Genomic DNA, 24,972 nt, shown 5'->3' with positions numbered 1-24,972 from the left:
AGAGAAGGACAAAAAAAATTCAATTTTTGATGCTTTTTGGAAAAAAGTGCTCCCGTCCCGAAGGACGTAATGTCCCACAAGTATGGAGGAAAGGGGGTCACTACGGCGAGTAACTTTTTATTCTTCAAACCCCCAAAACCGTAACCATTTCCATTACAACCTTGACAATGGGAAGATTCAGACAAAGTAAAGGCATGAAGAAGTAAATGCATGATGAAGTAAATCTAGAAGAGGTAAGTGTTGATGAAGTTTTATCGATGAAGCAAAGCGGGGATACCACTTATCATTGGTTCCTCATTTTAAAGGTCACTGCTCTTTTAGCACCACCACCTGGAACCCAGCAACATCTGCTTCTGAGATTACTCCTATAGTAGATGTTTGAAAAACTCTGGCCTGAGCTCTTGGCATTTCCTTATTTGGCAGTGCTCTCTGATAAGGGCATAATATCCTTTGCCGTTATCCTTGGAGCCAAAATATTATATAACTGAATGCCCTTGTTTTTCTAAATGGCTAAGGTTGAGGCTGGTTAAGGTGAGAAATTAAAATACCTTGTGGAGGCGATTCCAGTTCTAGATTATATTGTTCGGTTACAGAATAACTAGATAGGCGACAAGTAAAGTTTCTACTGTGTCGTGGTTTGCATTCTTCTGTTTCACACCGCATTGACATCTTTTCTTTTTCCATCTCTCTCCACTTCCCAGGTGAGGCTGTACCTCAGTCATCCCCAGTTGGCCGCTGGAGGTTTTTTATCAATCAAACCATGAAGAACCGAGATGCGCAGTCGCCCTCTGCTGCTTCACGGCATATTCTGGGGTCTGTAGACACGCAGAGCCTGACAAGTCAGCCTGGTACGGGTGAGTCAGTCTGCAGCATGTGAAATGTTCCCAGAATCTCATCCTGCCAGTATTCGATTTATTGTGACTGGAAAAGTTAGATGCTAAATTACTTTTTTTGCATGACTTAGTACCAAAAACAACATATTTGATAGCCTCAAAACAATAACTGCATTAATTGTTTGTCTCCCACACCCCGCACAAGGTATAATCTCCAAATCATGCACTCAATGTTTACGATGAGTCTCCCTCAATCATTTTCTGCAGGTACCTACCCTAATCTCCAATACTCAGGAGACCCAGCTGTCTGTCTAGATGGACAAAAGCTTAACATACTCTAGATAAGGTAACCAAATTGCATATGTGGTCAGATTCCTCCAACCTCTACATGCCCTTACGAGAATAAAAGTTTTGTTCAACAGGATCTCCCATAACTTGCCGAACCAATCTTTTAGATCGGAACAACACAACGATTTTCCTTCTTTTTAATCCCATACTCTGCCATATGTGCTAGGGTCTGACCACCCTAGGCCCTTTCACATGTTCTAGGGTTGGGATGAGTCTTTACAACACTGCGCTTTGTTGTGCAAAGTACTGAGTGCCTACCTGCGTGCTAGGGTTTATGGTTTCCTGGTTCTCGCCACCCTCTTGTTATTTTATGCCTGTAGTTGAATGCTGGTGCACAGGGGATATCACCTTCCCCCAATCTACCATCTCCCTCTCTTGCAGGAGATACACAAGCTGTTGCTCGTAGAAGCAATAAAGAGTAACTCCTTTGGTGGAAGGGTGGGGTTTTTACACAAGATTCTTCCAAAGAAGAAGGCTGGCTTTGTACTAGACCTTTCCCCTTTTCTTACTCCAAGAAAAGTTCAAGATTACGTGCACTCTTATCCGATCAACTGTTCAGCCAGGTGACTGGCTGTTTAGCTGTGGCCTGCAAGATACATATCTGCACATCCCCATTCGCGCTTCCCACCACCATTACCTGCTGTTATCCATAGGCCATGACCACTCTCTCACCTTTCGTACCCAGTTCAACCCCAATGGTCAACACCAAGTTTATGGAAGTAGTGGCGACGTTCTTAAACCTCAGGCATTCACCTGTATCCTTACTTGAGAGACTGGCTAATCCAAGCGCAGTCCCCAGTACAAGACTCTTAGTTTCTTCTCAACCTGATGTATTCACTGGGCCTGTCAATATAAAAGAATCCACCCTTGTTCCAATGCAGAGGTTGGACTTCATAGGCTTCCTACAGGATTCAACATTAGGCAAAGATTTCCCTTACTGAAACTCGAATAAACTAGATCTTGCAGACAGTGGCCCTGTTCCTGTCTCATTCTTAAATGACTGCATGCGGGTTCCTACTTCTTTTGGGTCTGATGCGGCCTGTGTTCTGCCAGTGTCCATGGTGAGATTGAGGATGTGCCACACCCAGCTACTTCTAGCAGTGAGTTTGAATCTGGTAGCAGAACCAAGGTAGTTTCCATTCCAGTCTGGCTCCAGCAGGTTCTTCTGTGGAAATTAATTGCACCCCCTTCACCAGTTTACCATCACAATAGATTCTTCACTCTTGGGGTGTAGGCTCTTCCCACTTGGTGTGGGGAGCAATTTTGGGAGATCGCGAAGCCCTCGACATGTGGAACGAGGACTAGTCTAGGGTACACACAATATTTCTGGAATTAAAGACTCTCTTCCTAGCCTTGCCAGTAATGGAGCACTCCAATGTCCTTATACTGATGGACAATGTAGTGACTGTTATACATCAACAAGTAAGGAGTGACCAGGTCGGGGAAACTGTGCTCTGGCTGTGCGGTTATGGGAGTGGGCACTGAGCAACAACATAGTACAAGGAATTCATCTAGCAGGAACAGGCAAGTGGACGAGCTAAGAAAATCTTTTGCCAGGCACAAATGGGATTGAGAGAGCAGGCACTCCCAGAGAACTTGACCTCCAGCAGTCTTCTCCCAATTGATGTATTTGTGACCGAACTGAACATCAAGTGTCAAGATGGAAGGGGAATGGGAAACATTCACTGGGAGATACCTTGTCGATCTCATAGAATTACCTGTTTGCATATGCCTTTCCACATCTCACTCTAAAGTCTTGCAGAAGTTCAGAGCCTCAGGTCATTTTACAGTCCTCCTAATAGATTGGTTGTAGAGGCACTGGTTCTTGGACCTGCTGCTTATCACAACTGGACAACCTCTCTTTCTGTGCCTTCTTGGCCAGCGGGTGGGGATAATACACCCATATCCACAGATGCTTACCATAGCGCTCTGGCACCTGAAGAATGTATCTATGGTCATTTGGGATTATCGGGCAACCTCAAAGTAATGGGGGCATCCAGGAAACCTTCTTCTCGATTCCAGTAATTTGGCTTCATTTTTGCCATTAGAGGCTGGAAAAGTCCAGGGATCCCCTACAGGCATCCATAGATGACATCCTTTCATTCTTGAAAAGTCTTGTCCATTCGGGAACTCTGGTTGCATTGTACAGAATGTATCTGGTGGCTCTCAAATAATGCCAGGCTCGTCTCCTTTGCCAATCCAATAATCAAACTTCGAGGGACTTGTCTTCTGACGCAGCGTCCTATTTCGAGCTGGGATGTGAATATAGTCTTAATGGCTTTCACACAAGCATTTCGAGCCAATGACATCAGTTGACTTACGGCTGGTTACATGGAAAATTACTTTCCTGATGCTTGTTAATCTGCTTAGAATCACATGCTGTGCATATAGTCTGACATCTAGTGGTAATCGCAGAGTAGTGCATCTTTCTTTCGAGGATCGAAAGCAGGAATTCGACATGGGCGTGCTTGTAACACTATCCCTAATGTGACGTGTAGTGTACCCAAAATCCCTCACGTGTCGTAGTCCCTCAGATTGTTTATTTCCATCCAGCTAGCTGGTCGCCATATGCAGAGCTCGTAAGAGATATATTGCAAAAATGTATAACTTTTTTGTCCCACCACTGTTGCTCGTTAATTCTTCGACATTCTTTGACGATGACTACTGTGGGCCCCTACGCTGGAGACATCCATGACTTTCGGCAACTGGTGCTTTGGTCGACACTGTCAACCACGTTGCCTTGGCCTTCCGTCCACAGTAGGGAGAGTAGGGCCCTGGGATGAATTCTTTAAAAATGCATTTCCTTTTCCTCTCTTTTCCCTTCTTGTCTGGTTGCCGCCCTTTACCTCTACTATGGAGAGGACTCCCTTTAAGTTCTGTCTGTCCTGTAACGGAAAGTACCCGTCGAAGGATGCCCACCGAAAGTGTAACCAGTGTCTGCCTCGTGATAATGACTAGCGATCCTGCAAGTCCTGCCAACTTTTTCATCCAAAGACGCTAAAAAGATCGGCGGACGAAGCGCAGTGCGGCCTACACCATGCAGCAGACCGAGGGTGGATCCCCTGTCAGCGCAGGCTTCATGTGACAAGGTTTCTAGGGGCAGCCATGGCTCTGATGTGGAGGCCATAGACTTGCCCGTGGAACAGTATGGTTCTCGGTTGCCCGTCCCCTGCCCTATCAGGCAGGCCGCCGGTACTGCTGTGGGGAGACTACATTCCGTTGACAGAAGGATAAACGCACAACTCCATGTGATGCCTCGACGGATACGTCTAGGAAGCAACAGACGCAAACGTGCCCGTCAAACTTCGGCAGCGTCTTCTGATCCTCTGGATCGACCACCCTCACCACATCCGATGTCTCGGCATGCGTCCGGGCATTCAACACATGAGGGTGTCTCTGCTAAAAAACACAAGAGCACTGACGTGCCGTCTAAGATCACGTCCGCCACAGAGGTTTCGGCAGTGCTGAATACCTCAACGCTGCCTACAGGCGCGTCACAATCTCTCCCCAACCCACCGGAGCCACGCAAGGGTCTCACTAAAATGATCTCTGCGGCGAATAAGCTGAAAACAACATCCTCTAATCGAGAGAAGTATTCAGATGGGTTCCAGCCCCCCTCCAAAACTTTATCGGACAAGGCCACTTCCTCTAGAGACCACATTTCTCCAGGAGAGCCTTTCCCTACCTCTGACCCCTCTGGTTAATCTCCATGGACCAGAGTAAGGTTTGAGAGCTGTGTGGACAAGCTGTCTAAGTTTGTAGACTTTTAACCCCAAGAGCCCTAGGGAGGAGGATTCCTGCTCTAGTTTTCCAAAAATAAAAAATCTCGCCAGCCAGACTCCACAGGAAGAGGTTTTTGAATACTCAGAGCCTGAAGAGGTCTGTGAGGATCCCTATGACCAACAAGACAATCCTTTTCTGCTGGATTTACCTGACTAATGTCCAGATTGGGGCCGAGATCAGTCTGCAAAGGAAACACCTTGGCTTTCACCCACCCAACACCTGACCTAGACACCCTTTGGCTTGATCCCCCCCCCCCCACACCCTAACCTCTACGGAGACAAGCTTTACCAATTGATGATCAAATGGCATTTAATGCAATCCTGAAATGGGCTGCAGAACATTTCCAGATTGCCACTCATGATGCTATCTTTGTGGAGGACATCCTAAAGGAAAAACCACCTGCAAGTCATGCAATCCCCCTGCTGAACTCCATCAAGAAGCGCATTGCACCTTCTTTACTGTCCCATTCACTTACAAGGGCCGTCAACCCTGGGGTCGAAAAACTGTTCTGCGCCTCCCCTTCTGACCCGTTGTACATCAGGGAGCATGCCACTCCAGACTCCCTAGTAATTACTACTGCCAGGAAGAGGGCTGGGGTGCCATCGTCTACTTCGGAACAACCCTCCGAAAATGCATCACCTCCTCGGCTGCATATTCCATGAGGATTGCTAATAACACTAAACTTCTTGCTTGCAAGTTATAGTGATATGCAATGCAATTTACTTCAGGAGGGTCTCCAAGAAGTCCCAGAACCGGTACGATCACGCCTGCTGGCGGTGTTCTCGGAAGGGAAATGGGTCACCCATAACATAAAAAAACGTGGGATGCAGTTGAGACAGCGTGGCAGACCCTGACCCAGGGTACTCTTCTTAAAAGACACACCTGTCTCAAAAACTCAGGGTTCAAACCGGAAACACAGGCCTCACTTATAAACAAACCAGTGGAAGACTCAAATGTGTTTGGGAAACTGTAGACGATGACCTAGTAACAGATTAAAAAAAAAAGCACAAGACTCTCAAGTCCCTTAATCAAATTACTACTCGGCCTTACCAACAGCTGGGAGGTAACTCTTGCTGCTGCTTTCGGGGGTAATCTTTTTCCCGTTCCCCCACTTAACCAGTATAGAACAGGGGATACGCTGTGGTCCTCCGGACAGGGCGCAGCTTCCACCAGTTAATACCAACAGAGGGGTCAGCAAAAAGGCAAAGGCAGGGGTAGGAACACCCCTAGAGGCTTCCCTGGCCTCCGCTCAGAAATGACTCGCCAGTCCGGGTCCCCTCCTATTCCTCCCTGGTCAAGGGATGTTTAACATTTTTTCTTCACGCATGGGAGGGGGGTCACTTCAGACCAGTGGGTGCTCAAGACCATAGCCCACGGTTACTGTATTGAGTTCCACCGACCACCTCGATACGTCCACCAACATTCAGACGCCTATCGCCAGCACACCTGCAGATTCTGCTGGAAGAGGTGCAGATCCTTCAAGAACAGGGTGCCATAGAAGTCGTCCCCATTCATCAGGTAAACGCGGGTATGTATTCAGTGTACTTCCTTGTACCCAGAAAGGATCTCAACATGCGCCTTGTGCTACACTTGCGCCCAGCGACCAATTTGTCAAACCACAAAAATTCAGAATGACCATGTTGCAGGAAGAAATCCCCCTGTTAACACAGGGGGATTACATGGCAACACTGGATATGGAAGATGTATACTTTCTGTGCGCCGGCAACAAGAAAATATGAAATTACCTAAGGTTCATGATAGAGGACAAGCACTATCAGTTCAAGGTCCTTCCCTTTGGCATTGCCACAGCCCCAAGGGTGTTTACGAAGGTAATGGCGGTAGTAGTGGCTGACCTGCGCAGGCAGTCCATTCTATCCTTACCTCAACGACTGGCTAATAACGGGGGATTCGTACGGAACATGCCTATCAAATACCCAGAAGACCGTAGATCTCCTTCAGTCTGGAATTCTTCACCAACGAGAAAAAGTTCAGCCTAGAACCCAACCAAGTCAAACAATTTCTGGAGGCTCTCATTCAGACTGAAGACGGGCTCCTCTCCCCCTCCAACAATCAGGGTTCAAAACATGCTGTTTCAGATCCCTCAATATGTAGCCAATCGTGAGGTGACCGTACGCAAAGCCATGCAACTATTAGGGATGATGGCCTCCTGCATTTATCTAGTCCCACACGCACGTTTGCGCATGCGCCCTATGCAAGAGTGCCTCTCGAGCCAATGGTGTCAGGCCAGAGGACAATGGGATGATCTAGTGATGGTCTCGGCAGCCCTCATTCTCTCTCTGCAGTGGTGGTCAAGGGAGAACCTCTTGCAGGGAAAACCTTCACCACCCCTGCAGTAGAAGCCACTCTAACCACAGAGGGGGTGGGGGGCTCACCTCCTTCATCAGGTGGCGCACATTGTTTGGTCCCCAGCGGTAGCATCCAACCACAAAAACCTTTTGGAATTGCTGGCAGTGTTGAAAGCCCTGAAGGCCTTTCAAACACACCTACTGGGAAAGACAGTCCCAGTCCTCATGGACAGCACCATGGCCATGTACAAGCAACGGGGCACTCATTCTCCAGGGCTATCCAAACTGTCTCAAAACATATAGAAATGGCTTCTCAAACACAAGCTGTTCCTCCTGTCACAACATGTTTCAGGGGAAATCAACCTTCTGGCAGACGTGCTCAGCAGAGACTTCCCACTACCCATAGAGTATGAGTGGCAATTGCACGAAAACATTGTTCTCAACGTCTTCGCAGTCTGGGGATTTCCAGAGATTGACTTGTTCGCAACTCTGGAGAACGCACAATGCCCAGATTACGTCTCCAGGTACCAGCAGGACCGCTCCAAGGGGAACGGTCTATGATAACATGGTCAGGGAAATTTGTCTATGCTTCAAACACTCCCCCCTCACTACCCCCCCCCCAACTACCCTACTCGACAAGATAGTGCACAAACTACACCAGGAACCATTTACAAAGATTCTGGTGCCCCCGCCAACCCTGATTCTCGCATCTGATGGCAATGTCTGTCCCACCGGGGGAAAAAACTGCCGTGCTCACAACATGCTGTCACAGGACAAGGGGGAAACACTCCATGTCTGCAAAGTCTCAATTTAGCAGCCTGGCTCCTCAGATCATAGAGTCCAACTCCCTTGAAGATGCATGGACATACTTGGAGAAGCACAAAAGCCTAACACCAGACATTGCTACTCCAACAAATGGAATCTGGTAACAGACTCATAGGGTCTGTTGCCCAAAAACAGGTTCTACAGTTGGCCCTGGAGACATAGTAATTAAGTTTTTCATGTCTCTCTAAATTAGCCATCTCAAAGTGGATCTTGAAAAGAGCCAAATAAATGTACAAAATATAATTCCAGGCACAAACGCTATGAATCTTCGAGGATCTATCCCCGGTGACCCTGCAGAAGCAGATTGCGATTAGAAATGTTAAACAAAAACTGAGGGGCATAAATGTTACATACTAGTGGACCTTTCCATTTTCGTTTGGCCTTTGCCTAGGTCATCAGAAACCCAACAGCGTCAATCCCATCGGCTGCTCACCAATACATATTGTCTTGTACTGGACTCACCTATTAGATTCAGGTCTGGTTTTCAATTCCGTAAAGGTACACTTAGCTGCACTCACAGCTTACACCACGTCCCAGAAAAAGGTCTTGTGGAAAATTCCAGTAATCAAGGCTTTTATGCAAGGGGTTAAAAGACTTCACCCCCCTATTTTTAACCCAGCTCTCGGATGGGACTTGAATGTGGTACTGATGAGACTAACCGTGCCTCCCTTTGAACCTTTGCATAAGGTTAGCCTTAAAGCACTCACTTACAAGACCACCTTCTTGGTAACAGTCACATCTATAAGGAGAGTTAGTGAACTGCAGGCCCTTTCATTTCAAGACCCATTTGTCCCGATTCACAAGGATAAAGTGGTCCTGTGCACTCATCCACGGTTTGCGCTTACATTTATTTCGAAGTTCTTTGTGAACCAATCAATAGAACTACCCACCTTTTTCCAGAACCCCACTAAAATGGCAGAAGGAAGCCTCCACACACTTGATGTGAGGAGAGCAGTGATATATTATCTGGAAAAGACTAAACCACTAAGAAAAAACAGTTTTTCGTTTTAGTGACAACTGGTAGAGAAGGGGGGGGACCCTGTCCCTCTAAATTAGCCATCTCAAAGTGGATTGTAAACTGAATCACACTGTGTTACAATCTGGGCAAGAGACATCTGCCCTTCAAGCCTAGAGCACACTCTACTCTGGGCACTGGGGCTTCCATAGTGGCAGTAACCTCAGCCTGCCTGTATCAGCGAGCTACAGGCTTTGTCTATTGGGGAGCCCTACCTCTCCTTCCACAGGAAAAAACTGGTCATATGGTCCCACCTGTCATTTTTGTCAAAAGTGGTCTTCGACTTCCACATAAACCAGGACATTTCCTTACAGGTATTTTTCCCCGAACAACAGAAATAGCTGATTGAATTCTTTCAGTATATTTTTGAACGGCCTTGAGGTTTTATCTCAGGAGGACTAATCCTCACAGTTCCTCGGACAGACGGTTTACTATTGCATTTTTCACACTTACCAAGTGCAGGGCAAGATCCCTCCTCAAATAGCCTTCCAACGTCATGTGCCTTAGGAGGCCATCTGCAAATCAGTGACATGGGCCTCCACTTAAGCTTTCTGCGAACACTACGTGCTGGATTCTAGATCCGGGGCTGACTCCCAATTCAGACAAGCAGCCCTATGGTATATCTTCGCAACAGTGTTGATTCCATCCTCCCTGTATTAGACTAGTGCTTTATAATCTCCCATAAATATGGAGGAAAGGTGATGAGACATAGGAATAAGGAAAAGTTACTCATCCTAGTGACTACTGTACTCCTAGTCCAATGTCCCCTTTCCTCCTTATGCCCACCCTCTATCCCGCTAAACTAGTTAGATAGATCATACCAATCCTCTTGGCGCTTCAGAGGCTGAAGGGCTCGCCTCCGATATCTACGTTCTTAAAGGGGAAGCACGCTTGGGCTTGTCATGGCCTGATCCCTCCACTGGAACGCCCATTAGTAGGGAGGAAAGGGGACATGGGACTAGGAATACAGTAGTCACTACGCTAAGTCTTCGCCTTTCCTCCCCCTTTTGCTCTGTCCCCTCATTCCTCTGTTCCCACCCCTCTTCAGCACCCTCCCATCACATACCATTGCTCGACCACCGCTTATCGACAGCCCAAAATGAGTGAATGCCCTGAGTTCAGGTGTATACCTCAGCTTTCACCCCTCTTCTCCTGAACACCACAGCCATGTAAGTTCTTCATGCCTAATGGAGGACCTTTCAGGATAGGCACTCCTTCCTCTAAGGTCCCCCACATGTCATTAGTCGAATGGTTATATTCTTGGTTAAATCAAAAACTCTGGTACTTCCTTTTCTTCTCAAGTCTCTTCAGAAACATTTTAATTTCTAAACTTGAATGTCTGTTGCACATTGGAGTTCCCTTCAGCCCCAACATGACAGTTAAAAGCAGGCTGTTTGTGCCCATCCTTCTCCATCTCATTTCACCCTCGTCCAGGCTCCAGTCTTTAAAGACATCATGTTTTTTTCCTTCCTTGCTTCCCCCGCTGTTTTCTCCTTCCAGGGGAAATGCCCCAATTGTGACCATGTCATCCTGCTTCAAAGGCATTCAGAGGATGGAGGCAGCCTCAATAGTTGTCGCGTAGAATTGCTGTTGACCCAAGCAAAGGCCATACGAAATGTAAATGTCCACTGGTATGTAACATTTATGCCCTTCAGTTTTTGTGTAACATTTCTAATCGCAATCTGCTTCTGCGTGGTCGAAGGGGATAGATCCTCGAAGATTCTTAGTGGTTGCCCCTGGAATGATATTTTGTACATTTACTTGGCTCTTTTCAAGATCTGCGCTTTCATTTGACATGAAAGAAATTTAATTACTGTGTCTCCAGGGCCAACTATAGAACCTGTTTTTGGGCAACAGACCCTATGAGCCCTATCGAGGGAGATCACCCCCAGCATGAGCTTCTGGGTCCATAGCTCTAAGGTTGTTGCATCCATTCTCAAAGGTCCGCCATCCTGTTACCCTTGGTAACACTCATTAAGTGCAGATACTCTCTTCTATTTTTGAGCTACTCAACTCACATTTTGGTAATTGCCTTTGTTTTCCATTGCAGTTGAAAATGCCGCCCTGACCCTCTGAAAATCTTCAATAGCTTATTCTCCAGCATGGGGTCTGGCATGGGTTCACATGGGACTTTGCCAAAGCTATAACCTGTCTTGCAAACTTGAGGCGCGCACTCTATTGGTAACCTGTTTGCTTCTACCGTATCCTCCCTACCATCCGTGTTAGTGCCCCTCAAGGTCTGCCTGCCCAATCTGATCTGCGGTTACCCATACCTGCACTGCATTCCTATTTCCATGCACATCCGTTTTAGAAAGAGGACAGCGCCTCTCAATGCCTGCCTGCCCTAACTGGCTTTGTAACTGTCTGCGCCCTGCGTTGATTGCCTGCCTACCTCTTTCTGGGAAACCTGATCTGAATCTGGCTAGTGCCTATCTATGTTCGCCTATCTAGATTTGCCTGCCCAAACTGGCACGGCAATTGCCTGTGCCCTGTACTGACCTGCTTGACTGATTGTTTGCGAATCCTGTTTTAGAATGAGGCTAGCGCCTCCCTTTGTTTGCTTGCCCCAATTTGATCTCTCCCCTATTGTTTGCTCGCCTACCTCTCCTGGGAAACCTGCTTTAAAACAAGGCCAACGCTTTCAATGCTTGCTTGCCCTAACTTGTTCTGTGGTGGCATATACCGTATTAATTCCTTACCTATGTATTGAATGATTGCCAACCTCATGCCCGTACTGATTATCTGCCTACTTAGCAAAGTTCGCTTTGAAGAAGTGTGGCTAGTGCCTTCCCACTCTTTGTTGCCTACCATTGCCATTATCTGCCTCTCAGAGCCTATGACTGACTGTCCGTCCAAGCCCTCGCATGGTGGTTTGACCTTAACTATTGAACGTGTTCCGTCACCTTATTCTAGCATGCTCCCTCTAGCATCCAGCCAGATTGCCTACATCATAGCCATCATACAAAGCATTACGCTCTTCACTATGTTACTACACCTGACACATACTTCTAACCCTTATAATATTACAACTTCCAGACTACTCCTAGGCATGAAGGACACTAAATCCCCGCTACCAAGTAACCCATGCCCAACTACAGCTGGGAACCTACGTCTTAGAGCTAGATTAGCCAAAATGTATGAGCCTCCCATCAGATCTATTCCTACCACAACAGGACTAAGGTTTATGTCAACTCGGCCTTGCCAAACTAACATAAATGTGAACCTAGCCCCTAACTCCGACCCTGTGCCTATAAATAGCCTAGCCAAGCACAGCAAACCTAAAATGCCACAAGTCCACCACTCGACAATCACAACCACCTTGAACCCTTAGATCAAGGGAGCTCTAATCAACTCTAGATCTCTAGTAGCACATGCTACAGAAATTGTTGGCCTGATCCTAAACGAGGACTTGGATTTCCTCGCCATCACTGAAACCTGGCTACACCCTGCTGCAGGCCCCATGCTCATGCTAGCAGTCCCGGGCAGCTATTCCATATTGAGACAAGACAGATTAAAATCTAGAGGAGGTGGCATTGCTATCATCTACAAATGTAGCCTCTCCATGAGGCTAGCCACTCCTATTGATGTCCTCTCATGTGAACCACTATCTGTTAACGTTCCACTCTCCAATGGCCAAACCCTTAATATCCACTTGATCTACCGCCCCCCCCAGGCCCTCCCGTAACATTAGAGGATGACATCAACACCATTTTGTCCAGTAACCTCAAAAGTTCTACACAAGTACTTGTACTTGGGGACCTTAATATGGGCTTCAATGACCCATTAGACCAGCTCGCCCTTACTACACTTAACACCCTTTCAGAAATGGGCTTCACCCAAAGAAGTAACGCACCTACCCATAATAAAGGTAGAATACTTAATTGGTTGGCAGACTACAACTGCCAAGCCAATACCCTCTCTATCTCACCACTAGCTTGGACTGACCACCACCTTGTGTCATTCATGCTTTCCACCAGTAGACCCCCGCCATTACCAGCCATTAGGGCTCCACCCACGTTAACCAGAAATAAAGAGTATTACTGTGGATAGGCTTATCCCGGCCTTACTCCCTACCCTCAACACGCTCCCAGACCACACGGATCCTGAGATCTTGGTCGAAGAATATAATAAAATTATGACCACCTCCTTGGACTTGATTGTCCCCTTCAAACTCAGACCAAGTAAGCCTAAAACTCATCTGAATAAATGGTTTACGCCTTTCCTAAAAAAACCTAAGGCAACAAAAAAGAAACTGCGAGGCCGCCTGGAAAAAACTACCCTCAGCAGCTAACAAACTCAAACTCACTAAACTTTCATCCCTCTATAAAAAAGAAATATGTCTAGCCAAATCCAATATGAAGGAACTATCAAAGAAATAGAGACCCACATTGCACCACTTGACACATTCATTAAAGATAAAAAATGGTGTTCAGATATCCAAAATGCATTAGCCAATAAAATATCCACCTTACAAAATAAAATTTCCAGTAAAAGAGCATCCCTAAACGACTCTTCCCCCATCTAAAACAACTGAGAGCATTGAAGCTAATGAATCCACCTGATTTAACTTTACCAAAGTTTCTGTTCTGGAAATAGAAAGAATCAATTTGTCCTTGAAACTGTCTAACTGACTAGTTTAGAGACAATGGCAAAGCTGCCCTACTCCTCCTCCTAGACCTCTCGACTGCATTCGACTTGGTCCATCACACTATTCTATGCAACCACTTTAACACAGCTGCACACTTTTCTGATAAGGCAATTACTTGGATTAGATCCTTCCTAAATGGTAGAACCATGAGGGCTTTTTCGCCTACTGCAGCTGCCGACCCCATCCCAATCACCTGTGGCATCCCCAGGGTTCTTGTGTCTCGCCTACATTGTACAACATTTTTACCAAGCCCCTTTTCGATGATCTGGATCATCTCGGTATCACCTACACTAACTATGCAGATGATACCCAGATCCTCCTCCCGCTTTCTGGGGATTATGAAAAGGATTTGGCCTTGGTGAATAGAGTGTACATCATCATCCAGGCATGGATGGCCACGCATGGACTATGCCTGAATGATGATAAAACAGAACTCGTCATCTTGGGCACCACCTCCAGCCTAAAAAAATGTGGACCTGATTATTCCTCATTTACAACTGATGGCAACAGCATCAAAGTAGGACATGAGGTAAAAACGCTAGGCGTTTACCTTGACTCAAACCTCATTTGCCAAACAGGTTAATTCTCTAGCGTCCTCCACGGCCTACACGTGTAAACTTAACCGCACAGCTAAACCATTTCTCTCTGACAGTTGCACTACCCTGGCTAGAGCCCTCATCCTGTCTTGCCTGGACTATTGCAATGCCTCTATCTTGGGTCAACCAAAGCTACTATTAGAAAAATCCAAACTCTACAAAATAATGTCCTTAGAGCAGCATTGGGCATCTCTAGAAGAGACCACATCTCTGAGATTAGCCGACAGAATAACTGGCTCCCAACCAATGATAAAATCCTCCTAAAAACCTTGTCAATCACCCACAAATCCCTTGATAACGCTGTGCCCACTTACCTGGTCAACAGATTCCATAGACAGATTTCCCTGAGACCCTCTAGAACAGCTTATAAAGACTGCCTCTCTATTCCTAATTTCATTCGCTCCACAATCGGCTGCCCGGTGAAAGCAGCTCAACTGTGGAACTCCCTACCTCCCACATTGAGAACTGACCTTCCCTACCAAAATTTTAAGACCAATACTATCCTGTGGCTGAAAGCGAATGATCATTAAATGTAGTAAGCAGCTAGGAACCACTGCAAGGAGCCATAACTACCCCTCCCCTAATTGTATACCTGTACACATCCACCTTACTATCACCTATACCTGTATATTTTGCTGATGTAAGCAAGCCGTATGTATCATTTGTATTTTTGCTCCTGTACCATCCGCCTATGAATATGCTCTATCTGTATATACCTTTGTATTTAATACTTGTATGTAAATATTAACGCTGTTGTAACTAAGCTTCGCATATTCATGTAACTGCTGCGCCCTGTTACCTTAGGGTATGTTGCGCATTATAAATAATAAAACAAACATGCTCCTGAATATTCCTCGTCAGGCTGGTAAAGAATTACTCGGATAAACCAATCACTGAGCCCTGGGTCATACTGCCCCTAGCTAATGACTGCTCTCTACCTAAACCCTTCCTCTGGGAGCCATCTTCAGATTTTTACTGCACGTTCAGGTGTTGGAAGTCCCTGTGTGTTGCTCTTCAAGCTTTTCTGTGTTTTTTCTGCTTTTTGGTAGGAAACTTTTTTATTTTTTGGGTCAATTGAGCCTGTGTGCTCCATCGCTATTCTTTTGATTAACGGGGACCCGTTTATGGCATCTTTCCTCTGCCCCTCAAGGGCATAAATTGTTGTGGTGTTCTTGGAAGCTTCCAGAAGTTCTTCAGGCCTACGCCTGCCGGAGAATGTAGGAGGAGAAGGACAGAGCTTCTCTCTTCAAGCTGTGCACCAGCTGCGGTTTGCAGAATGTTTATTTGGATGACCAGCATTACCAGTGCCTGTATTTTCTACACCTGGCACATAAAGAAGAGGATTGTGAGATCTGCCATGGTTTCTCCAAACGCACCATGAAGGATCGACACGTCAGGTTGGCGGCATGGCTCCAGGGCCTCTACCCCGGGTGCTTCTCAGGGGCATTCCTCATCCGGATCCAGCCAACCGTAGCAGGCTTCTAAGTCATTTGGGGGCGCTGCATCCGTGGGGGCCCAAAACAAGGCCAAGCACAGAGAGTCTGTCTGTTGGGGTCCCACGACGGTCCGGGCACGTTCGGCTCCATCTGCCTCGATCTCCAGCCACCGCTCCAGCTCGTCGTCCAAGAGGAAGTCCGCTACCCCTGGGAAGCTGCGGGAAAATGTTAAGGTTTCCGAGCCGCCCGTGAAGGAGAAGGCCAAGATGGCCGACCCGCCTGTGAACGCCCAGGTGGTCCAAGCCAAATCATCCTCCTCTATAGAGATGGCGGTGGCCTCCCTTTCGATGGCAAAAGGGGCGGACCCCAACCAGGGTGCCCCGGCGACGTCCAGAATCTCTCTACCGGCCAGGAGAAAGTCTTTGTTTAAGCCGATGAAAACCCTGGAGAAAATTATGCTGGACCTCAGTCTGAGACTGAGCCCCTCAGGACCCGAAGAAAGTGGGTTGGGGGGGCAGAAGAACTCCAGGGCACAGACATTTCTCTGAGGAAGAGACTTTCCATCCACACCGTCCACGATGGGGACGACTATGGTGGGAACGTCGAGGAGACGGCCGCCGAAGGCGATGACATCGTCGATACCGACGGGGAGGATGACATGGGCTTTGGACCCAGTGACCCAACTCCCCAGGTGCCACCTAGAGATTTGTCACGGGATATCCTCTAGAGTAGACACTCCACACGTTGGTGTTAGAGATTCAGAGGAGGTTACTGACCACTCCAACGGCACAGCCAGTGTCCCCATTGACACCGGGGCCACCACTAGGGACGGACACGACGGATACGGACGATGACTCTGGACTGGGAGACCCTACATCACTGGAGACGCTCTACTGGACGAGGTGGGATCTTTTCATTCCATGATTTCCTGGGCGTCGGAGCGCTTCCTTCTCACCCCAGAGGGAAAATAAGGGCTTTCTGTACCAAAGCTGTGAGGCGAAGAGGAAGACTATCCAGTCGGTGCCTCTCCTGGACGACGTCTGGGATGAAGGGCTAGCGTTACTGAAGAATCCTGCTTCAGCTCCAGCTAAGAGAGACCAGCTTGAGAAAAAGTACTGAGTGCCGGAGTCTGCACTCAAGTGTCTCAACCGTCGCCGATCTCTGTGGTCTCGGCGGCCGCCAGGAAAAGGTTGTCAAGTTCATTGTCCTCTTCATCCGTATCCCCGGTTAACGAGGGGAAGAAATTGGATGCCATGGGTAAGAAGGTAATCTACTCGGCGGCGACGACGGTGAAAGCGGCCAACGCCTTGGCGATCATGGCCAGATACGACAGGGAGCTTTGGTTCAAGATGGCTCCACTCCTGGATTTCCTCCCCAATGACAAGCAGGTCGAGGCTTTGGAGATCCTCCAGGAGGGCGAGGTGGCGCCGGACCACACCATCACGGTGGCACTGGACATTGCAGACACGGGTTTCCACCAGATGGGCAACAGGGTTTGCCTTCGCCGTCGTGGCTGGCTCAAAGCCACCAACTTCATGCAGGAGGTCCAGACGAGGGTCCTGGACATACCATTCCACTGAGACAACCTGTTCGGGAAGACTGTCGATGAATCCTTCCAGGCCATCAATGCCGACAGAGACGGCCCGTGCCTTGGGCACCCTGCAACAACACAGGGTGTCCTTTCATTCCTCATTAGGGAAGTCTAGCAGTCTGCGAAGGGTTTCGGCGGGGGCTCATGCTCTTACCGCCAACCCTTCCTCTCCTCGATGCATAAAGCCAACAGATGTCGTTCCAAGCCCTTCGGAGGTGGCCGTCTTCGTCAAGGCTCCCAGGGCGCCACCCCTACCGCCAAGCGGTACTGAACCGGCCAATACGTCGGGCCCCCACTGCTGCCCCCCGGTGGGAGGCCGGCTGGTGAACTTCGTCAGCATGTGGGAGACCATCTCCACCGACCGATGGGTGCTGGACGCTCTCGCCCACAGACACACCTTGGCGTTTCAACGAAAGTGTCCACGAATACCACCAGTGGCCCGACAGGAACTACACATCCCTCAGCAGCTGGTGGAGGTTCGGGCCATGTTAAAGAAAGGGGCGATAGAGCTGGTTCCAAAGCGACTCCGGGGCTCCGGAGTTTACTCAAGATACTTTCTGGTAAGAAAGAAGACAGGGAGATGGAGGCCCATTCCCTACCTATGACGACTAAACAAGTAAAGTCCCAGAAGTTCAGGATTATCATGCTGCAGCACGTGCTCGGCCAGCTGGAGGAGCGAGACTTTCAGTCGTCGTTGGATCTAGAGGATACATACTTCTAAGTCCCCATACACAAAGGACACTGCAAGTTTCTGCGCTTTGTCATTCAAGGGAAGCATTACAAGGTCAAGGCTCTTCCTTTCAGACTGAAGTTAGCCCCCAGAGTCTTCACCAAGTGCCTGGCTCTGGTGGCGGCACATCTACGACTGCAAGGGATCCATGTGTACCCTTACCTTGACGACTGGCTCATCCGGGCCAGATCAAGGGACATCTCTGTCGACCACACAGCGAGGACCGTCCGCCTGTTGACAGAACATGGGTTCTCAGTGAATTATTCTTAGTCCTGCTTGACTCCATTGCAGGACACGCTGTTCCTGGGATCCAGGATCGACACGGTGTCCTGCCTGGCGTCCCCGTCGTAGTTGAGGTTATCGGCCATCCTAGGCAAAGTGCAACGACTATTAGCACTGAGTGTCGCCACAGTGAGGACCATCAAGTCTCTAATCGGCATGATGTCATGCATATACCTGATTCGGCTCTGAAGGTTTCGGATGCGCCCTCTACAGGAGTTCCTCGATGCACATTGGGTCAGGTGTCCGGAGGCTTCCAGGACAGGATCGCGCTCGACGGGGGGTTCCATCGAGCGATAAGGTGGTGGGGAGTGCGCACCAATATCGCCGGAGGCATGGATTTCCAGAGCCCCCCGTACCAGGAGGCGGTCATGATGTACGCTTCCCTGAAAGGATGGGGATCCCACATCTGAGGTCTTCACGCCAGAGGCCTGTGGCTGCCAGAGGAGGAGCAGCTACACATCAACGTTCTTGAACTACGGGCTCTGTTTTGGGCCCTGAAGTCTTTTCTGCCGTCCCTCAATGGCAAAGTGGTGAGTATCTTCATGGACAATATCACAACAATGTTTTGCATCCGGAAACAGGTGGGCACCAGATCCCCGGTGCTCTCCAAAGAGGGGGAGGACTTGTAAGGAACACTGTCGGCGACTCTCTCAGCAGGGAGCTGCGCTTTTGCCACGAGTGGGAGCTTCGACAGGACCAAGTGGAGCAGTCCCCAGATCGATCTGTTTGCGACAGTGATGAACACCAAGTGCCGTAGGTTCGCCACCAGGTTCCCTAAGAGAGGGAGCATGGGGGTTGCATTCTCATTCCCTTGGGAAGGTCTGTTTCTGTATGCGCTCGCTCAGTTGCCGTTGCTTCTTCGAGACATCGTTCAACTCGGATGGTACTGGTGCAGGATGATCCTTGTTGCACCAGCGTGGCCGAGGCAGATCTGGTACCTTCTCATCATTTCAGGGTCCCCTCCAGCCAAGCTGCCAGTGTGTCGCAGATCTTCTCGCCAGGGAAGGAGGTGCAATTCTGCACCATGACCCGGGGGTCTCTGAAGCTGAAGGACTGGCTCCTGCAACATTAGAGTTCGGGGGCTACGATCTTCTGGCGGACTGCAAGTAGATACTCGCCAAGGCCAGGGCGTTATCTACTTTAAAATGCTGCGGACACAAATGGAAGCGCTTCACAGTTTGGTGCTGTTCGCAAAGATCAACGCTCTGAGGGTCACAGCCCCTCAAGTACTTCTGTATTTACTGTCATTGGCTAAATCGGGGCTGGCTCACGCCTCCATCAAGGTTCATCTGGCGGCTATCTCCCGCTACACCAGATCTCTGGGACGGGCTTCACTGTGGTCGCACTGTCTAGTTAAGGAATTCATCAAGGGACTATTTCGCTCGTTCCCGCTGGTGAAGGCTCCGGCCCCGGCGTGGGGACTCAGTGTGGTGCCGACTAGGTTCATGGGGGCCCCATTCGAACCTATGCATTCAGCTCTGCAGAAGTTTCTGTCATGGAAGACTGATTTCCTCGTGGCTATCACTTCTGCACGACGAAAAGGTGAGATCCAGACCCTATCATGCAAGCGCCCTTACTTGACTTTTCACAAGACGCATGTGGTGCTGCAGGCACACCCCACCTTCATGCTCAAGGTTCCGTCGGAATTTCAGCTCAATGCCCACAATCACACCTCAACTAGACCAACTAGAACACCATACGCACACTGCCTCTCCGTTCCCAAATTCTCTCTAAAAAAAGCAGGCGGCGCCAGCTTCCCGGTCCTAGCTGCCAAACTATGGAACGCTTTGCCACCACACCTTAGAGCAGAACCCTCATTTTGGACTTTTAGAGCCAAAACAAAAACATGGCTTTCCAACAAAAACGCCGCTTAATGCACTTCCTCTCTGCTTGCCTCTGTTGACCACCTGTAACCCGGTCTACTACACCGTTGTTGTTTTATCACAATCTGTACTGTATATTTTTGCCATGCTGTAACTGTTTTTAAGTCTCCGGCGCCCAGCTACCCCAGGGTTCGGTGCGCGGTACAAATAAATAAACTAAACTAAACTAAACTAATGGGCCCTTGGTGTTACCTGTATTTTTTCCGACGCCTTCGTCGCCGGCTGAAAGAACTTTGCATTTGCTGGATGTGGCTAGAGCGCTGACGTTTTATGTGGCCCGCACAAAGTTTCCAGAAAACTTCTCAGCTTTTTGTGAACTTTGGTCCTGTGAACCATGTGAAGGCCCTGTCCAAGGCTTCCATTTCCAGGTGGCTCTCTGGCTGTATCACTCACTGTCACCGGTTGGCAAACCGACCGCTGCCTGGCCGTCGGAGAGCCAATTCGAATGGATTGTGTCCTCCAACGTATTCCTCGTCTTAGATGTATTAGCCCAGCTTTAGCTGCTTGGGAAATTTTTCTCGCCAGTGGGCGCCGTGCGTCGATGTCGTCGAGTCGACGTCCCTCGGAGGCCTCCGTCGAGGGTGACGTCATCGGGTACACAAGTAGCACGCGTGGCACCCGTTTGCCTCAGTTCCATTTTTCCGCAGTATGTGTTGCTTCGGAGACTCAGCGCGCCTGGATACTTCTGTGATGCAGTTATTGTGAAGTAGATATTCGAGATGTCCTTGTAGTCGACCCCGACTACCCCGCGTTCGGGGTTCAAGAAATGTCAATCCTGCGGGTCCAAAATGTCAATCACGGATCCGCACCGAGAATGTCTGTGGTGCCTCGGTGAAGGCCACGAAATGGAGGCCTGTACGAAGTGTCAGGCAATGACGGGCAAGGCCTTGCGAGAGAGGAAGGGAAAACTACAGGTAGATCGAAAACCCGACTGAAAAGCCTCAAGCGTCGAGTCGAGATCCCATGAGGAGAAATCTCCTCGACACGAAAGGCGAAAGCATAGGTATAGGTCCCGAAGTGGTTCACACCACTCTACACTATTGACGAAAAAGTTAAAAATTAAAAAACCGCCACCGGTCCCCTTCCAACTCTTCTTCGGACGAATCCCCCAAGAGAATGAAATGCCCCACAAATCATTCTTCCTCCGAAGAATGGGAAGCATTTAGAATTAAAATGATGGAGGTTTTTGAAAAGGCTAAACCTCGGTCCGCGCCTTCCTCGGAAGCCAGCCGGGAGCGTTACCGTTCCGACACTCGCGCACCCTCGAGCCCGGGTGATCGAAGGAGGAAAGATCGGGATCCATCCAGGATCCCGAGAGAAAAAGATTGCTCGAGTCGACCGCTCGAGGTCACCGACGCCGCCCCAAACCCGACACACATCGAAGGGCGAGTCTTCGAAGAGTGTCTCGAAGCCAGCTCCATCGATGACTACTATTTTGTCAGTGCCATCAACGCCTTTGTCGACGTTGACCCCGAAGCCCTCGGCGCCGAATGTTTCAAAGGCTCCAATTCAGCCAGAAACTGTCAAAATAGCAGCAAAAGAAAAAGCTGCAAAGCCTTCAGTCTCTACTGCAACACCTCCCCCAGAGAAAATGTATAAACCTCTGCCAAGGAAAGAATATTTTAAGTCCTTAACATCAATTTTTGAAGAACGAGAGGTCTGAGGAGGAGGAAGAGGTTCCTTTTAGCCTAGAGTATGGAACCAACAACGCGACAAGAGGTAGAGAGGACCCACTAGTAACCAACCCTCAATAAGGTCAACAACCTTTAGTGCAAAACATTAGGTTAAAGCGGGCATCAATCTTTCGGTTTTCATAGGCAACTACATAGAGCAAACAAAGTGCTAGTCAAAGGGGACTGCCTCCTATTATATTAATTTATCAGGCAGTATAACACATTAAAGGTAAAAATACAACTTTATTCATGTACAAAAATGGACATATGAAACCAAAAAGCAATACAAAAATGTTAAGTTATACTAGCAGCCAATTTTCTAAGTGCAGAAAAGTGTGATATTTATACACTTGCCTGATGCACTTCTAAATGCCTGCTCGACCATCAAACAGTGCAAAACTAAACAGACATTAGTCTAGTATGTATAATGGGTTCAACAGCATAAGGCCCTCGAAAGTCTGTGGCGTCTACAAAAGTGTTGTATGCTGTGCAAATATGCATTTGATTTAAAACCAGGGTTTTACATACAACATTTCACTCTCTCGCAGCAAACCACCACATACTTCTCAACACAACTCACCCAACATGTTTCTTTCCAAAAAACAAAAAGTGTAAAACAAGTGTAGGGAAATTCGTCAGGGAACTGTCCAGGGTAGTCAAGTCAATTAGCAAAAATAAACAATGTACTGAACATAAAGCACCATAAACATCTGCTTTACAATAAAATACAGCCCATCTAGTGGGTGCTCGAATTTCTACAATTTCATAGTCCGCATGAATGCCAAGCGCAAAGAAGTTGCACACAACAGCGCAAATAAGTGGCTGATGGTGTTAGTTTGATGGCGCATCCACGACGCAACACCTTGTAAATCCACGTGTTACCATCTGGTTGATGGTCTAGGAAAGTGGACCCTGCTGTAAGGCGAGGATTCAGATTGTTCTGTTGCTGATACATTTTTCACACTTGGGACAGAGGTACAGGACTCCGACCGGTATGGGGTCAGCTGCAACGCTTCCTTGAGTCTTGTTACAATGTTCGCTGTGGCAGACAGGTCGCTGTTTGATGCTGTCCATACTGTAATGTACAATTCAGCTGATGCCTTGTGCTGAAGTCTTGAGGTTGGCTTTAGCACAGTGCTGGGCTTGCAATCACTGTACTAGTCGGGGAAACCAAACAGCCGGCATGCGAAGAGCAGTGAGAACCGCTATAGTTTCCTTCTTTTCCACTCCTGCAGTCCTCCAAGATGTGCGTAACACAAGGTGCATCTAGAGTATGGCACCCCTAATGTCCCAGAATGTCTACTTTCTGAGGAAAGCAGAATGAGGTATCTAGCGGAAACCTTGCATAACGCAAACTTCACCCGAGACAGATTTTGGCAGACCAGAACCAGGGGAACATACCAGTCCCTCATACAGGCAGCTGATGACAAAGGTGGTTGATTATTTAGGAGTGGGCTAAACAAACCAACTCAGTTCATCCAGGAGGACCTGACTGACATATTGGATCATGGCCCCACCAAAGATCCGATTTTACCCTTCCATGTAGCCTTGCAACATAGGTTGGCCAAATATTCTGTGAATAAGTCCCTCACTTCAAAATACCGCCCTTCCAGTAGCGACCCCGGCTATCTGTCCAAAAGCCCTACTCCCGAGAGTCTGGTGGTCCAGGCAGCCACAGCTTCAAATAATGTGGCGTACCCTTCCATCCCTCCGGATGGGGACGAGAAGCGTGTGGATGGTTGGATACGCAAGGTATTTTCAGCTGGGAGTATGGTGCTAAAAATCGGGCAACTCCACATGTGCCTTGGCAAAATTTTCGTTCGCTCTCTGGGAGTGCATTGCAATGGTAGCAGAGCACATACCAGAAGGGGAAGAAAGGGAAGGATTTCTAGCCATTGTTAGAGATGGAAAGGAGGCCATGCAGGAATCCCTTCAGTCTGGATTGGACACTGCAGATAGTGTGAGCAGGTCCATGGCCACTAGCACGGTGATGCGCGGATTTGCGTGGTTGCGAAGGTCTGTTTTGCACCAGACGTGCAAAACCGTCTTTTGAACATGCCCTTTGACAGGTCTCACCTTTTCGGCAACAAGGCTGATGAGAGCCTTGAGGTTGCAGACCTCAAAAGCGGCTGCCAAATCTTTAAGAGCTGCTATTAGGCAACCTGAGCCTTTTCGTGCATCAGGACAATCTTTGAGGGGACGATCCTATCGTTATTACTCCTCATATGGAAAGGCGAGAGGAATGGCCAGTCAAAGAGGTCAGAAAAAAGCCACTCTTGGTGGACAAGGAAAACGTGCTAAGCCAGCCCCAGCTGCAGCCTCTTTACCATCAGCAGCCGCAGCAACTGCCACAAAAACACTTTGAGGACTTATATCACAAGACACCTGTGAGAGGCAGGCTATCCCAGCATCTGTAAGAATGGCGAGCCATTACTTCAGCTGTTTGGGCTCTAGAAATAATAGCCCATGGGTTACTGCCTTCCTTTTCTAACGCAACCTCAAAGCAATCCACCAGGGAAACACTCTTTGAAGTTTCCAGAGCCGCTCATACAGCAGGAAGTCCTAACCGTGCTAGAGAAAGGTGCTATAGAACCAGTACCTGTAGCGGAGAAGAACAAGGGATGGTACTCCGCATATTTTTTGATTCCCAAAAAGGACAGAGGACTGAGACCCATCTTTGATTTAAGAGGCTTGAACAAGCTCCTCAGGAAGGACCAGTTCAAGATGGTTACTCTTTCTAAGATCCTTCAGGCCCTTCAACTTCAGGATTGGTTGGTGTCATTGGACCGCCACGATACATATTTTCATGTGCCAATCCATCTCAAGCACAGAAAATACCTGAGGTTCGTAGTTGGCGACTCGCACTATCAGTTTTGAATCCTACCATTCGGGTTGACCTCCGTCCCGAGAGTCTTCACCAAGTTGATGGTAGTGGTGGCAGCGCACCTCAGGAGAGAGGGGATTCACGTCTACCCCAACCTGGACGATTGGTTGATCAGGGCGTGTTCTGCCGAACACGCCTT

At 48.4% G+C, this 24,972-nt stretch overlaps 1 protein-coding gene across 6 annotated transcripts in view; it reads left to right on the top strand.

Moving 5' to 3' along the window:
* WNK3 (WNK lysine deficient protein kinase 3) overlaps positions 1–24,972 on the top strand; it is a 2,095,067-nt gene that overhangs the window by 1,299,983 nt on the left and 770,112 nt on the right. For 5 of the 6 annotated variants that reach the window (XM_069645314.1, XM_069645315.1, XM_069645313.1 and 2 more), the window contains exon 16: positions 702–854. In XM_069645314.1, coding sequence (XP_069501415.1) covers positions 702–854 — 153 coding nt within the window. The remainder of the gene's footprint in view (positions 1–701; positions 855–24,972) is intronic. The other variant, XM_069645316.1, reaches the window with a different exon arrangement.

The sequence above is a fragment of the Ambystoma mexicanum genome, chromosome 2p (genome assembly GCF_040938575.1).
Source record: "Ambystoma mexicanum isolate Mex_15411 chromosome 2p, UKY_AmexF1_1, whole genome shotgun sequence".
In the NCBI taxonomy this organism is placed as follows: domain Eukaryota; kingdom Metazoa; phylum Chordata; class Amphibia; order Caudata; family Ambystomatidae; genus Ambystoma; species Ambystoma mexicanum.
Note: the sequence above shows the minus strand (reverse complement) of the source record. Positions and strands in the feature narration are given on the sequence as shown.